Raw genomic sequence first — 16244 nt, 5'->3', positions numbered from 1 at the left:
TACTACTTCTGGTTTGAGGATGAGTGCATATTATTATATAAAATAAACATACACATGTTTAAATTACCGAGCACAAATCAGACTTACAATAGACTATTAAACATTGTTTTAAATAACACAATAAGTAAAAAAATATCTTGTGGGAATAATGTCTCGTGAGATTTTGGTCCCCCCCGCTTATCACTTCATATTGACTTGGATCATTGAATTTCTTTTCACAAGTTTTTACTCAGAATTTCTCCTCCTTGGCTGCTCCTCTCCTCTCCTCTCCTGCTTTACAATTCAATTATGCAGTTGGAACTGTATGACAAGCTGAACCTCCTTGTTGGTGATTGGGTAGAATAGTGTTGTGTGGCTCGGTCTAAGCCACTTTGTGTTGTACGACAAACAGGCTCATAATTGGGGGATCAAGGATATTGAGGTGTATGGCTGTACTGGCTAGTGTATGTATTTTGGCAGAGTGTGTATATGTGTGGAAGCAAAGGAGAGATGAGACGATACAGTATTACGGGTTTATACTTACATTTAAGAGTGCAAATACCTTTGTATCCCAGCATCGTTACCCTCTGCCTCTACCACACTGCCACCTCCTGCTCCTGCTATCTACCCACTCACCCCCCCCATCCCCTCCCCCCCTACATCCTACCCCAGCAGTTTTCCGGGGTTGATGCGAGGGAGTCTACATCTCCTGTTGCCAGCATGTTTTCCCATTGTACGCATGTATGGTCTGTCCATTTCCATTTATTCCCCAATAAATCCAAGCTGCTGGTCACGGACTGGAACACTGCTTTCTGCTGTTTCCCATGTTGCACAGATAACAGTCGCTCATGCACATGCACATGCACACACACACAGTTTGTAACTGTCATGCACACATGCTGCCCAAGTGACTCACGTAGACAATCAATGCTGTCCCCCCAAAAACCAGTGGACACATGAGTATTCCCTCATACTTATTTTCAGTTGAGAGCAGCAAGCTCCTGGTGGTATTCTTAAATCTTAAATTTAAGATTGTAAAATGTTTGATCCAGTAGCTTTTACTTGTAATCTTGGGTACTTATTGTTTTCAGAGGCCCTCAATGGTATGCTGTAGATTCAGATATTTATTGCGGGCCATGTTTCCAAATAGATTGTCCTCAATCTGAGAGAGAGAGAGAGAGAGAGAAAGAGAGAGAGAGAGAGAGAGAGAGAGACTGTGTTTGTGTCACATTGTCCCTGCTCTCGGTGAAGCCCGAGCTTGGTGATAATCCAATGGTCCTGCAAGGTAGGTGTCTTTTCAGTGTTCCCATTACATCCAATGAGTTGGAAAGAGGGAAAGAATGGGCATTAGAGACTGAGAGTGAAAAGGGAGAGAGAGCACGAGAGAGATGTAATCTGGCTCCAATCGATTGGCTGCACCTCTGACCACTCTTGGGATCCAAGTATCATTTGTTTCCATCTGTCTGCCTCCTTTCATATTTTTCTCCACTCCTTTTAATTCCCTTTTTACTTATTTTTTCTCTTTTAATTTCCATTCAATTAAAGCTGGCTGTATTGGCTGGTCATTGGTTAATTGCTCAGGGGGTCTCCATGGAGATCGCCAGACCTTAAATAGATGGTGCAGTTGCCCCCACAGTACTTTCACTACTACTTTCAGTACTGTGTGTGTACAACTCTGTTGAGTCTAGTGTTTATTTGCCACACTTGTGTCCACTTGTGATAAATGGATCTCTTAAAAGATTCTTGCTCATTGTAGGCTCTATCAGTACTTTATTTTTTATGATTACAAATATATGTTTGCGAGAAAGCTCATTTTGTATATCTTTGGCAAATCCTCTCTAAAGATTCCTGAATACATCTCTCTGGCTCATTGGGCTCCTCACCAACTCTTTAGTATCCAGGCAGTTAAAAGATGATTTCTGGGGTACACACAAGGCCAGCACATCCAAAAGTCTTCCCATTTCACATTATTGTATACCATCAAAAAAAAAGTGACACAACTTAAGTTAAGCAGTGATACATTGAAAAGTCGTGTGTGTGTCCTGTCTGTGTGTGTGTTTGTGTGTGCTTGTGTGCTTCTTATGTTGTGGGAACCTAAATACACACAGTCGCTTGAGACTTTTCTTCAGTGGAAGACATGTTAGAAGACAAGGTTAGGTCAGGTTTAGGCAATTAGTTACTAAGGTTAAGGTTGAAGTAAGTCTGCAGGAAATCAATGTTAGTCTATATAATGTCCTCTGATGTCATGGCGATCTGTGTGTGGTTGTGTCTGCAGGTGTGTGTGTGTGTGTGGCTGACAGATTGCACATCCACCTCGCTCATCTTCGGCCCTCTTAGATTGATTAATTCACTGAACACACTCTGCCCCCATCAGGCCTCGTGACTTTGGCTCTGACTCTATCTGAGAGGTCTGTCTGTTGACCAGACAATTACAAGCTAGTCCATCACTACCTCTGAGGTGTGCCGCATGCTGCTGTTTACCCTGGCATGATAAACTGATTGCACTCATACCTTTACACTTGCATGGACATGACACCACATACATGTCCCTGCTGTTGAGAAGCATGCATGAGCATCTCGTCATACTTGAATTCAGAAGCATCACTGGGGCGAGGGTAAGTTGATGACAAGACTGCAGGGGCTTGTAGAATTAGAATCACATTATCCTGCCTGCACATCATAAAACACCACTTAAACGTTTGATTGAGGAGGGTAGCTCATTTAGAACTATCAAATCTTTATTTGCGGTTAGTCATAATGTTCTCTTAGAGCTTAGAATAATTTTCTTTTAATCTGGGATGAACTGACCGGCAAGATTTAATGACCAATGTGTGTGTGTGTGTGTGTGAAGTCCTGATTCCATTCAGACACACGCATGAGTCACTTCCTGTTCATCCTGGAGGATTGGAACAGGGTTGAAGTCAAAGCATCAAGATTTGGAACACACTGTTGTGTTCACTCTCTGTTTGATGGAGCTTAACTTTAATCGGAACTAAATGTAACCAGCCACAACCATACTGTACATGTTCAGTAAATTTACAGCAATAGTAATTACAACATTAACATGTGTAATTCAACACATTTTAGATGTAGATGCTTAATTGTTAATCAATCCCCCCCCCCCCCATCTAAATGGTCCTTAATGGTGGACATCCGGACATCTGAAAGTTTACACATCTTCCGCCGAAAACTAAAAACACACCTCTTCCGATTATACCTTGAATGAAAAAAAACAAAAAAAAAACAACATATATACACTCCTGATCAAAATCTTAAGACCAGTTACAAAATTTCATGAATTTGCATTTTGCACTGTTGAATCTTAGGAAGGTTCTAAGTAGAGTTTCAAAATGCAAAAGAAGAAATGGGAACAAGAGCCCAAGGCAATTTATTGAAAACAACAATTTAACTGAAGTATGCTGTTCATCAGCTGATCAAAAGTTTAAGACCACAGCTAAAAAAAAAAAACTGACTCAGTAATGAGTAGCTCCACTATTATTGTTGATCACTTCAAAAATTTGTTTTGGCATGCTTGATGCAAGTGTTTCCAAAAGGCTAGTGCGAATATTGCGCCAAGTGGTGAAGATGGCTTCACGAAGGGCATCCACTGTCTGGAACTGAAGTCCATTTTTGTAAACTTCCCTTGCCATCCATCCCCAAATGTTCTCAATTGGATTAAGATCAGGGGAACATGCAGGATGGTCCAAAAGAGTGATGTTATTCTCCTGGAAAAAAGTCTTGGTCAGACGGGCATTGTGAATTGGAGCGTCGTCCTGCTGAAAAACCCCGTCGTTACCACACAGACGAGGGCCCTCAGTCATGAGGGACGCCCGCTGCAACATCTCCACATAGCCAGCTGCTGTTTGACGCCCCTGCAAAACCTTGAGCTCCATTGTTCCATTGAAGGAAAAAGCACCCCAGATCATGATGGCGCCCCCTCCACTGTGCCGCGTAGAAAACATTTCAGTTGTCATCTCCTTGTCATGCCAGTAACGTTGGAAGCCATCAGGACCATCAAGGTTACATTTTTTCTCAACAGAGAATAAAACTTTCTTCCACCTTTGAATGTCCCATGTTTGGTGCTCCCTTGCAAAGTCTAAACGGGCAATTTTGTGGCGTTGAAGGAGACGTGGGCTTTGAAGATGTTTCTTGTTTTTGAAGCCCTTCCTTCGCAGATGCCGTCTGATGGTTATTGGGCTGCAGTCAGCACCAGTAATGGCCTTAATTTGGGACGAGGATCGTCCCATGTCTTGATAGACAGCCATTCGGATCCTCCGGCTCAGCGCCGGTGAGATTTTTTTGGGTCTACCACTTGAATTTTTTGTTCCATAACCCTGAGGATCTTTTAAGAAATGCAAAATGACTGTCCACTGCGTCCAACCTCAGCAGCGATGGCACGTTGTGAGAGGCCTTGTTTATGCAGTTCCACAATCCTACCACGTTCAAAGACGGTGAGCTTTTTTGCCTTTGCCATCAAGAGATCTTCACAGTGTGATTACTTGACAGGAAATTACATGGAATCCAAATTTTTGCACAGATTTTGGCTTTTAAAGGCTGTGGTCTTAAACTTTTGATCAGCTGATGAACAGCCTATTTGAGTTAAATTGTTGTTTTCAATAAATTGCCTGCTCACAACTTTTGGTCTCTTGTTCCCATTTCTTCTTTTTGCATTTTGAAGCTCTACTTAGAACCTTCCTAAGATCCAACAGTGCAAAATGCAAATTCATGCAATTTTTTAACTGGTCTTAAGATTTTGATCAGGAGTGTATATATATATATATATATATACTAACAACTGTTTGAAACTAACACTTTAGTAGCACTTAAATGGCACTTACTTATAGCACTTTGTAGTTTTGCTTTATTTTTAAGAAATTGTACTCTCTTGATTCTTGTCGTCCTTGGTCTGTACCCTCGAGGTTGAATGCACTTATTGTAAGTCGCTTTGGATAAAAGCGTCAGCTAAATGAGATGTAATGTAATATCTATCTATCTATCTATCTATCTATCTATCTATCTATCAATCTATCGCTCGCTTGCTGCATTCAGACACTGTCTCGTCACAAATCCTAGCGGGGCTGCATGTGAGAAAGTAAATGTCAGAATGAGAGGTTCCTATATTCATGCCTTCTCTCTCTCTCTCTCTCTCTCTCTCTCTCTCTCTCTCTCTCTCTCTCTCTCTCTCTCTCTCTCTCTCTCTCTCTCTCTCTCTCTCTCTCTCTCTCTCTCTCTCTCTCTCTCTCTCTCTCTCTCTCTCTCTCTCTCTCTCTCTCTCTCTCTCTCTCTCTCTCTCTCTCTCTCTCTCATTACTCCCACCTTTCCCCCTTACCCACTCAGAACAAATACCAAAAATTCAACAGATTTCCGTTCCAATTACAAAGCAAGGCAAACGAAGCAGAACAACTTGAAATGGCTTTATCGAAAGGACTCCCAGGCCCTTTAATTACAACACAATTGATTGCTGATTGTGTTGTAATGTTGCAGAGTAGAGGGGATTTTTCCCCTCTACTCTGCATTTAATGCGCTGCAGAGGACGGCAGTGAGATGCTTCTGAATATAGACTCTATATCAGCTCTTTTCATTAGGTGGCACTTACTGTTTAAATGTATGGGTCTGCGGGTGATAAAATCAGCTCACTTTATTGCAAGCTGTGATTCTTGTAGCAACAGGTGGGGTTTCAAAGTTTTAAATCACCACAAAAATGTGAGCAATGCAGTGCATGGTGCTCCGAGACAGTTTAAAAGGTAGGACAATTAATACATAGATTTAGGATTAAAATCACATTAATCAGAATGATTGATCTTTTCTTTTACAGCCTTGGCATCTTCTCAGATGACAGATTCCATCATTTGTCAAATAGCACTGTATACGTAATTTAAATATGTCAGATGTTGTAACAATCAGTAGCATTCTCTTTCCTCCAAGAACGTGACGTTTTCTAACAAGAAAAACAACAGCTTTAACCTAAGCGGAGAGGGAGACAGAGATTGCGGAGGTGGCCAAGCAAACTAGGGAGTGAATGAAAACCGTGAGAGGCAGCCGGTCTAACACCTCTGACACACAATGGTGAAATCTGCATGAATCCTACCATTGATATTCACTCTTTTGGTCCCTGTTTGGAGGCAAGCAGGTAGAAAATTATGCAGTCTGTTGATAGAAACACAGAGGGGAGCTTTGGGAATATCTGCTCTCACTTTTCACATTTCATTTACCTCGTAAAAGACATCGGGCATATACTGCAGTCCCTTTAAATATTTTCATCATCTCTCAAAACTTACCTCAGAGTCACCTCTTACCTGTAAAAACAGCCCTATCTGTAAACCCATTCATCATGAGGTGGAATTACTCTATGACAAATCTCTGTGGCTGTGTGCGTCTGCAGATTGAATACACAAACGGGGCCACATGTTCCATCCCGGCTCTTTAGCCAAAGTAATTTGTGCCAGTGTCAAAAGTGATATATGGCACCTATGAGAAAAAAGGCAGTGAATTTTTATAATGTATTAACCCTTGTGTGGTGTTCATGTTTTTTGTCGCTCAGACAATGTTTCAGGGTCTGGTGGACCCACTGCATTATTGGGTCTTAAAATCAATACAGCAATGACAATTTATGTAAAAATACTTAACAGATGTTTTCTTTATCCTAATAACAAGCAATATAGACAGCATATATGGTTGATATTTGTCATTTACCCCTGTTAAATCACATTTATGAATAAAAGGGCTTTTCGTTTTTTTTTTGATAAAATGCAAATTAAACAAGAAAAATCAAGCACAACCAAGATTTAGGTGGAAAAAACTAATATCACTATTGATGTTTATTTCTTTGAACTCAATTATAAATTGAACACACACTGGCAGACTAGACAACACAAGCAACACTTGCGAGTTCCAAGCATACATTGAAACAGCATCACAGGCAGCCCAGATCTTGATTCCGTATTTTGTGGGTTTAGACAATATGTACTGCCTAAAGGGGCAGCAACCCCTAATTGGCATCAGCTGCTCATCAACAGTGACATTAGGCCCAGGGTTGTAAATAGGGTGAGGCGGGGCACCCACTTGTCCCATACTTTCCTAATGGCAATGATTTTCTGGATGGAATCTGGGATGACAAGTTCAAAAGAAGACTTGATGTCTTGTACATGAGTGACCGCTATCTGTGTTGACACTGGTTGCATCCTTATTACATTGGTAGCCATGCGGGGTGGCTCATTTCTTTGGGCAAAAGACCATTCAACTTCTTTTGACATCCCTATTTCTCCACTTGCTGGCTGCTGACGGATGGGTCCTGTGTTTGGCTACAGACAGACTTTTCTTGAAGCTGGTTTTGAATGTTTCCTGCAAGACAGAGGGTAAAATGTGCAGGAATGAGGGAGCAGAAGTGCTTAAAATTGACAATTTCCACAGTTTTCTTACCCCTGAGTCGAGTGGACCCGAACACCATATGTTTAATGTAAACGTGTAGGGGGGCTCTACCGTGTACAGTCATCAAAAGTATGTTCTTTTTTATGTTCATCACAGAAAATGAGCCGAGGCCAAAGAGTTTGAGGTTTAAAAATGTATAAATCGCATACCTTTTCTTTTAGCAAACATTGAAAACGGGTCCTACAGACCCGAACACCACGCAAGGGTTAAACAGGAGGAAAGCATGGGGCCGGGAAAGTGGGCTGTCGTGCTGTGGTGCGGCGCTGGAGGCAGGGGACCTCTGTCACACACAGTTTGAGCCCCTGCTTTACATCTTTACTGGCACCTCCTCTTTATTTCCCTCAGATATCCAGCCACGAACCGCCCCCGGTGCTCACAGTTGTCCAGCAAGGAAGCAGAGCTGGCAGACACAGTATCCAGTGACTGCTCTGCCAATTGCATTGTGTGACACTGTGTGTGGGTTTGTGTGTGTGTGTGTGTGTGTGTGTGTGTGTGTGTGGTCTTCCTCTTCTGTTTTAGTGAGAGACAGTTCAAATATCAGACCTTCATTTGTGAACAATAAATGTATAGGGTATAAAACATTATTCAGAATTTGTTTGGAAACAATCATCGATCTCATATCATGAAAGTCCCACATTTGCGACAATCGGCTCAGATGCAATTTTGCTCATCGTCAACAGCATGTGTGCAAGCTGACCAGTAAGCGTCACCAATCAGATGTTCCTGTATAGCTGAAACTAAAAACAACATTACATTTCCAAGTCATCTCCAGCTTGTGGTGCAAATGCTTCTGCTCAGCCATATTTTTTCCCCTCCCTTTTTGTTTTTCACTGCAAAACAGAACACTGTGCAACTGTAGCAAGCTGAATTTCCCCCATTTTTGTTTTTCTTCATACATCCCGGTTGATCAAAGGAGTTTCAAGTCTCTGGAATCACCACTGTGAAATTTTACATTCTACAAAGGGCAAGTGTGTGGTCTTATATTCTGCCCAAATCATCTAGTTTGTGCATTCTAATGTTTCCAATACTATAATTGGTTGGATTTGTCATTGTGTCTGTGGTCTCCCATGTTTTTCAAAATCTGTAAAGAGTAGAAAATCTTCCAGAGTGCACTTATTCTAATGTGTGTCCAGATATAATTGGAAAACACAGGTCAATGCATTTCATTACAGACCATCGGTGGTAAAAAATATTTTTTTGTTATGGATGTTAACACTTGTATACAGGTCAGGGAGTATAACCAAGTGAACAGGTGGCCAGGGTTTAATAGACACTGCTCTCCTCTGCCTGTACACTCTTGTGAATATGCTAATACTTCCTATTTGTGGACATGGACAAATCCCATCAAAAGAATTAGGAAAAGAGAAACCCCTTTCAAACATTAAGAGTTGACAATGAAACATGACCGCTGAGGCTATGTGTCGAAGTGGAGCGGGTGAAACCTCAGCAGCTGAAAAGCCACTGCTTATAAAAGCCACTCATCACAGCCGTCGTTCTCTCATTGGCCAAAAGTTGTGCATCCAAATCACACATGCACATAATGTCGTTTTGGTGATAAACATTTTACTTTTCTCATCCTACTCTTGAATTGACAATCTCAAGAAATGCATGAGAACTTAATTGGCCTTAAATAGTTGAAGAATACAATGTTTTACATGCGAAGGTCTCTCACAAAGACACAAACACGTAAACACAAACACACACACCAACATTATCACTGGAGTGGAGTCTGACTGGGTTGTCCATCTCATCTTGAATGTCACTTGTCGAACATGCTTCTTAAAATTGTCCTGAAAAGTGCTCAACAAGACTAGAGTATTGCTATATGTAAATACAGATTTAAAGGGGATCATCACAGTAAAGAAAATATATGATTTCGTTTTTGACATCCATTGAAGGAAACAGGGGATTTTTTCTTTTTCTTTATCTTAGATTTTGTTTTGTTCTTTTTCCTAGAGCGAAAGAAGATCACGCTGACGGTTGGCAGCCAGCTGTCCTACAAGAAGATCTACAATGTCGTGGGATACCTGAAAGGAAGGAGGAATCCAGGTTCGTACAAATACTTTGGAGTTTATACTTTGAGAAAGGCAAACATACGGTATATCTCTCTCTCTACACACACACGTACTCAATATATTACCAAACTCTGTCTGTCTTAAATATTTGAATAAAGCTGCTCACTGACTGTTGGTAATTAATATGTCTACAGCTGTGGTATGCTTTCAAGCAAAAGCTTTGCATTCACCTGTTCATTAGAGTACTCTTACCATTTTGCTATAGCTCAAGACAAGCAGCAGAAATGATGGATTAGATGAAAGGGATAGTTTGACGTGTTGGGAAACACACCTGCCCACTCATTGACAGAGAGGCAGATGAAAGAATCAATACCACTGTCATATCCGTCTGCCTCAAATGAGGCAACAGATAGAAGGACTGGAAACAGAGGGAACCAGCAGAGAATCCTGAATTGTACAGCTCCCAGCCAAGAATTAAGATTTTTGGGCAATTTAAACATATCTGATACAAATTGTGAATTAATGTCTTTAGATGTGCTGGTAGACAGCTATGTTTATCTTCAGACAGAGTCTGGATAACCAATTTGTCCCTTTTCCAGTTTCTTTCAATCAGAAAGTTAAGAAAACATTGTCCCAAGATAACAAACTATTTAAAAAGTCCACTCAGCAGATAAATACAATGTCATCTGTCATCCATTGTGTGCCAATATTAGTTAAGTTATCAGTCATGATATTGGATGCTTTAGTGTGTCTTTTCCTTGCTTGTGAATGTATTTTATGTATATTAAGTGTGATATGAGCTTACAGTATTTACCCAATAATTTGTGAAGAAGTGATGTACTAATTTGAAGTAGAACATCAAGACTTTCTTTCAGTGACAAACCAGCGCAAAGATTGTCTGTTTAAGCAAATTATAATTATGACGGTTTAACAAATTATGAATATCAGGTGACCTAGTGACTATGGCAATAGTGACAGGGGCCAGGGAGGAAGTCAGATGGATGGATTGGTTGACAAACACAAGGCTTTAAAGCAACACAATGTCTTTTTGACCTGAAATAAAACCTCCAGAACCATTTGGATGATACACACATTTATAATAGATAGAATGGCATCCCTGTTATTGCCACGGTACTTCAAGAATGCCTGGTATTGCAACAGTCAGCGAATTCACTTGACATGCTTCATGGCATACATCACACTACAATAACTAGAGGTGGAGTAATAAAGTTGTGAGTAAAAGTTAGCTCAATATTCTCAGCATGAACAAATCCAAACCACTGTGAATTATTCGATCTCATGTTTGTGCACTGTCCTTACATTAGCTGTGTTGATCTTAATAACCAAAACTGTATTATGTAAGAAATAATCAAATGTAGGCAGTGATCTTATGTTAAATTGTCTGTATTTATATTGAGCTTTTCTACTTTTGATGAACCCTTCAAAGCGTTTTACAGTATAGTTTTACGTTCACCCATTCACACACAGTCATTAATACAGTGCATCTACAGTGCAGCATTTTTCTCTATGAGAAGGGGCAATTCAAGTTCTGTATCTTGCCCACCGATCTTCTGGTTAGATGGTGACCACTCTAACCCCTGGGCCACAGCCGCCCCTTATCAGTGTCATCTCTGTTTAGCAGATATTTGTGTTTTGTTAGGGATGCTAAAGGTACACAACCTCAGTCCAGTCTGAGACCACCAGTGTATCTCTCACCAAAATATTGGTTCAGTTTTTGTACATGTCATCAAATAAGCCCTGGGAGTCTGAAAACTTGCAAATCTCATTGCACCAAACAATGTGTGTCATGTACAATATGCATATATAGCATTAAACCTATAATCTTACACTACACACATATTGCTCATTCAAAGGTTTAGCAAACAAACAGTATACAAGCTGAAAAAGCAAGACGTTCTCCTGCTGAACTACAACAACTCTGTCATTCCTCTGTCATTCTTTTTAGTATGTCAATTTTCATTGCTCATGTCACTGCTACTTACTCTATACATCATGTTTGTGGAAGACCCTGTACCATTTCCCTCCGATAATTACGCCTCCTACCTGTTAGGTTAGGTTAGGTTAGTTTATTGGTCTCCACCAGGGAGAAATTTGTCGTGAAGACAAATTTCATGTTGCATAAATAAAAACACATACAGTACAAAAAGAACATCAAGTTAAAAGTCTGGTGGAGTAAACAGACCACTAGACAATCCTGCACATGCAGCAAGCCGACGTGAACGCATTCACATGCTTCCACACCGCTACTCTAACTGTAATCATAAATATACATTCATATCAGCATCACATAACCTCAAGCATACATTAATCCGTTCACTCACATACAGTATGTCCATAGTTTGACTCATAATACATTCATTTCCATATACACATAGCCTATGTTCGTATACATACACAGAAACATTGCAATCATTTCCTGCTGTTGAGAAGATTGGTTGATACAGGCACAAAGGAATGTTTGTATCGATTGTGCCTGCACAAGGGAAGCCTATATCTCCTTCCAGAGTTCAGGAGAGTATATTCACTATTCAGCACATGAGAACTATCTGTTAAAATGGCATTTGCCTGTCTGATCGACGCCTGCTCAAAAAGGTCCTGTGGATTTAGGGGGGGTGTTATTCCCATAATCTTGCCAGCAGTTTTGACAAGGCTTGAGATTTCAGCTCTAGATTTAACAGATAGGTTACCAAACCAGCTGGTGATACCATAGCGGAGTATTTACTCAATTGCTGCTCTATAAAAAATTAGCATAATATTTTTGCAAATTCCAAATACTCTGAGCCTACGTAGGAAATGGAGACGTTGGTGAATTTTGGCACAAACATTGGCCACCTGTGTGCCCCATCTCAAATCGCTGTCAACATGGACACCAAGGTACCTGAATGTTTTGACCTGCACAATGTCCTGGCCATGGACAGCCACAGGGCTCTGGTCTCCCATTGATCTAGGATCCAACAACATCTCAACAGTTTTAGTTGTATTAATGAGCAGCGAGTGGGCATCACACCAGTTGACAAACTTGTCAACCGCAAGTTGATGAACACTCAAATTAGTAGGTTTCGTGAGCAGGCTAAGTATGACAGTGTCATCAGAAAATTTTACTGTGAATTGATTTGGCTCAGAACTGACACAGTCGTTGGTATACAACGTGTACAGAAAAGGTGAACTAACACACCCCTGGGGGCACCAGTGCTGCATACAGCCAGATCAGACAAAGCTGAGTTAAACTTAACCTTCTGTGGCGTATTCGATAAAAAAGAATAGTACCACCGAATTAAGAAAGGATTGACATTTAGCTGAACTAATTTCTTCAAAAGAATGTGTGGTTGAATGAGATTAAAAGCAGAACTAAAATCAACAAAAACAAGTCTAGCATATCCAGCTGGATTTTCTAGGTGCTTCAGAACAAGATGCATTACAGTCGCTATGGCATCACTAGTGCTGCGGTATTTGGTGTAGGCAAATTGATATTTATCAAGCGCTGGTTGCACAGCTGTTCGAAGCTTCTCTATCATGATCTTCTCTAATGATTTAAAAACATTTGAGGTGATGGCCACCGGCCGGTAGTCATTGTCCTCCTGGGGACTGACCTTTTTAGGTATGGGTAGTATAATATATTATTTCTATAGTCTTGGCACTACATAAGTGTCCATGGAAAACTGGAATAGTTTCACCCAGACCGGGGACAGTTCCTCAGCAAAAGATTTCAAAATAAAAGCTGACAGGCCGTCTGGACCTGTTGCCTTTTTAATCTGAATAGTTTTAAAAGTTTTAATGACTGTTTCCAGATCAATTACAATCCTATCCACATTTAAATCACAAATCACAGATTCTAAAACATCGGCACAATCTGCACTGTTATCAACATTAAAACGCATATAAAAATTGTTCAGTTAATTTGCCCTGGTCATTTCGTTATGAGCAAACAGAGGTTTCTTTTTGCGTCCATGTTCGTCATATGTCTAATTGAGTCCCAAAGTTTCTTAGTATTGCATTCCGCCAAGTTTTGCTCTGCCCGTTCTTTATGTTGATGGCGCGCTGCTGTTATCTTCAGATTTAGGTCCTTTTGGGCCGCTCGGACCGCCGCTTTATCCCCCAACTTGAAAGCGCCTTTTTTCCTTTTAATACAGTCCATAATGTCAGGGGTAAAATAAGATTTATTGTTGGGATACCGTTTAATTGTCTTTGTGGGTATGACAGACTCAATGCAAAAATTGATGTAATCAGTAGTTGCTTCTGTAGCGCTGTCTATGTCCGTATCCTTGAGAAAGATATCCCAATCCGTACAAAGGAAGCATCCCTTCAGCTCCTCCAATTTATCATTAGTCCATACCTTCACCGTCTGAGTGACCGGTTTGGTAGATTTAAAAACAGACCGATATGTGGGAAGCAGCTGAATTACGTTATGGTCTGAGTTTTTAAGTGGAGGTCTGGCTCTGGCAGTATATGCATCTTTAATATTCCCATAACATTTGTCCAGTATATTATTATTCCTGGTGCTGCACTTCACATATTGGTCAAATCCTGGCAGCGTTTTATTTAAGCTGCAATGATTGAAATCCCCAAGTATCATCATTGGGGCATCAGGCTTGCTTTCTAGATGACGGTGAACACAGTCTGCGATTAGATTTGCTGCCCTGCCCGCATTACCGCTGGGTGGGACATAGACAACGCACACAAACAAATTGGTAAATTCCCGGGGGAGATAGTGTGGCCGCAAGGTGACACACAAAAGCTCTAAGTCGGGGGTGCATATTCTGTCCCTCACTGCAAGGTTTTGGCACCATCTGTCATTGATGTAGATACACACGCCCCCTCCGCGGAGTTTACCTGAGTTTGCGTCTCTGTCCAAACGTACATGGGAAAACCCCTCAATCTGAATAAAATTGTCCGGAACATCCTTACCGAACCAAGTCTCCGTAAAAGCCATAATGCCCGACTCTCGATATTCATAGCAGGCTCCCACCTGTTGACGCAGATCATCCATTTTATTTTTAAGGGAGCGGGGATTGCATAGGAGCATTGGCGGTAGCGGTAGCTTGGTGGCTGATTGTATGCGCCGTCTAATGCCGCCTCTCCTGCCACGCTTCCTAGCCCTGCTTCGCCGATACTTTCCCCCCTGGTGTCGGCACAGTCCGCCAGGGACATCCTGCAGAAGACCAGGCGATGGTAGTGCGCCGCTCTCCCGCAGTCACAGCAGCTCTGAACAGCTGTATGTCCTCAGGCCGCTGTTATTGATAGGATCCTCCGCCATGCATTGGGTGACGGGTCCGGCCAGGATCATCCACGCCAACACCAGTGCCTTAATTCCTCGCCAATTCACTCCACGTACACGCACCATACAGCTCAAAGCATGACCGGTCATCTCCAATAAATCTGCGCATTTAATCCACCGAAGCCAGACATTAAACTGGGACATGACAAACAAACAAAGGACCTGCAACAGGAGCCCTTCTCCATGTCGCCAGCAGATCAGCGCCACGCCCGGAACCCTGTGTTGTTTGGGGAACCCTGTGTTGCTTTGACACAGGTGACCACAGTTATTCTTACATGTGAAACCAATTGCAAATGATATTTGTTCTGGTCCTTAACTGGTCCACAGTTAAACAACCAGTTTATTATTACAACCACCCCTAAACCCAAGCTGCGACTGTTCTGCAGCTTGAACACATGCGCATCTATTATTGTTACATGAAAATAATATTGTCACTCTGTAAAGGTCATTAATACTGGAAAAAAGAAGTTTGACTCTTTAAATAATTAGATGAACATTTATAAGATACTTATTATTTAGGTTTGGTTTCTTTGTCATTATGATAAATCCATTATTTGTTAATGAATATATTTTGTCTTTGTCTTGAATGAAATTCAGTGAACTGATGGTTTCATCTCATGCTGCATCTTCAAACATTTTAGGATCATAGATTTCAATTGAATTTACTTTGGATTTCTTCATTTTATTTGAATGGCCCTTGGTTCATTATTCTACTAAAAGATCAACCTTTATTCTGCCCTGACATTTCTAGTTCCAAATTAATTTACTGCTTCAATATTGGATGGTAAAATTTACTTTCACTTTATTCAACTAAACTCTTGTCCTTTATGGCGTCTTGGATTTTACTGTATTAGTCATACTGGTCTGCGCAACAGGTCAATCAAGTCAGAGTTTTTCAGTGAGACAACATACACCCTCTGAAGGTGGAGGTCACACAGAGAAGGAGACTGGAATGAGTCAGCGCTCTCTGATCATCAGACCGCTGAGTCACTTTCCGCTTAGACGAGAAGAGCGGTTTGTGGCATTTCCAATCATGACAAACTGCACGGTCTCAATCCTACTGTATTTATAATAAAAATAAGGCACATCACAACCTACAAAACACATTAGCATGCTAATGGCTTCAGAGACTTCTAAGCTTACCTGATACTGAAGGAGTACTTTATACATGCAGTGTCTGTGATTGTCAAGTGTGTGTGATGGCTTAGAAGAATGTGCCTCAATATTTAGATTACTTTCTATATACTACAGCAACTTCATCTCAGTTTCTTATCTGACTAGTAACACATTAGACAATGGGGCCACCAATCTCATTTAGTATTCATGTAAATTATTCATAGTATTATTGTCATGATGGTGAATTGAAACTCCATGGGTCTTTTTTAGATGAACCAAACAGGCTTTTCAAATATATTACCTTGCTGTTGGAAACACGTTTTAGATTAAGTCATTTAAATTTAAAGGTTGAGCAAATCATTTGATCTAAGTCATTTAAATGATTCATTCAAATAAGTGTAGGTAGCAGC

The 16244-nt window shown here is 40.9% G+C and overlaps 1 protein-coding gene across 1 annotated transcript in view; it reads left to right on the top strand.

Moving 5' to 3' along the window:
* Positions 1-16244, top strand: part of LOC133961268 (inactive N-acetylated-alpha-linked acidic dipeptidase-like protein 2) — a 376914-nt gene that overhangs the window by 217452 nt on the left and 143218 nt on the right. The window contains exon 9 of the mRNA XM_062396349.1: positions 9364-9456. Within this exon, the coding sequence (XP_062252333.1) occupies positions 9364-9456 (93 nt within the window). The remainder of the gene's footprint in view (positions 1-9363; positions 9457-16244) is intronic.

Source organism: Platichthys flesus, chromosome 9 (genome assembly GCF_949316205.1).
Source record: "Platichthys flesus chromosome 9, fPlaFle2.1, whole genome shotgun sequence".
In the NCBI taxonomy this organism is placed as follows: Eukaryota; Metazoa; Chordata; class Actinopteri; order Pleuronectiformes; family Pleuronectidae; genus Platichthys; species Platichthys flesus.
This window is presented reverse-complemented; position numbering and strand designations above follow the sequence as displayed.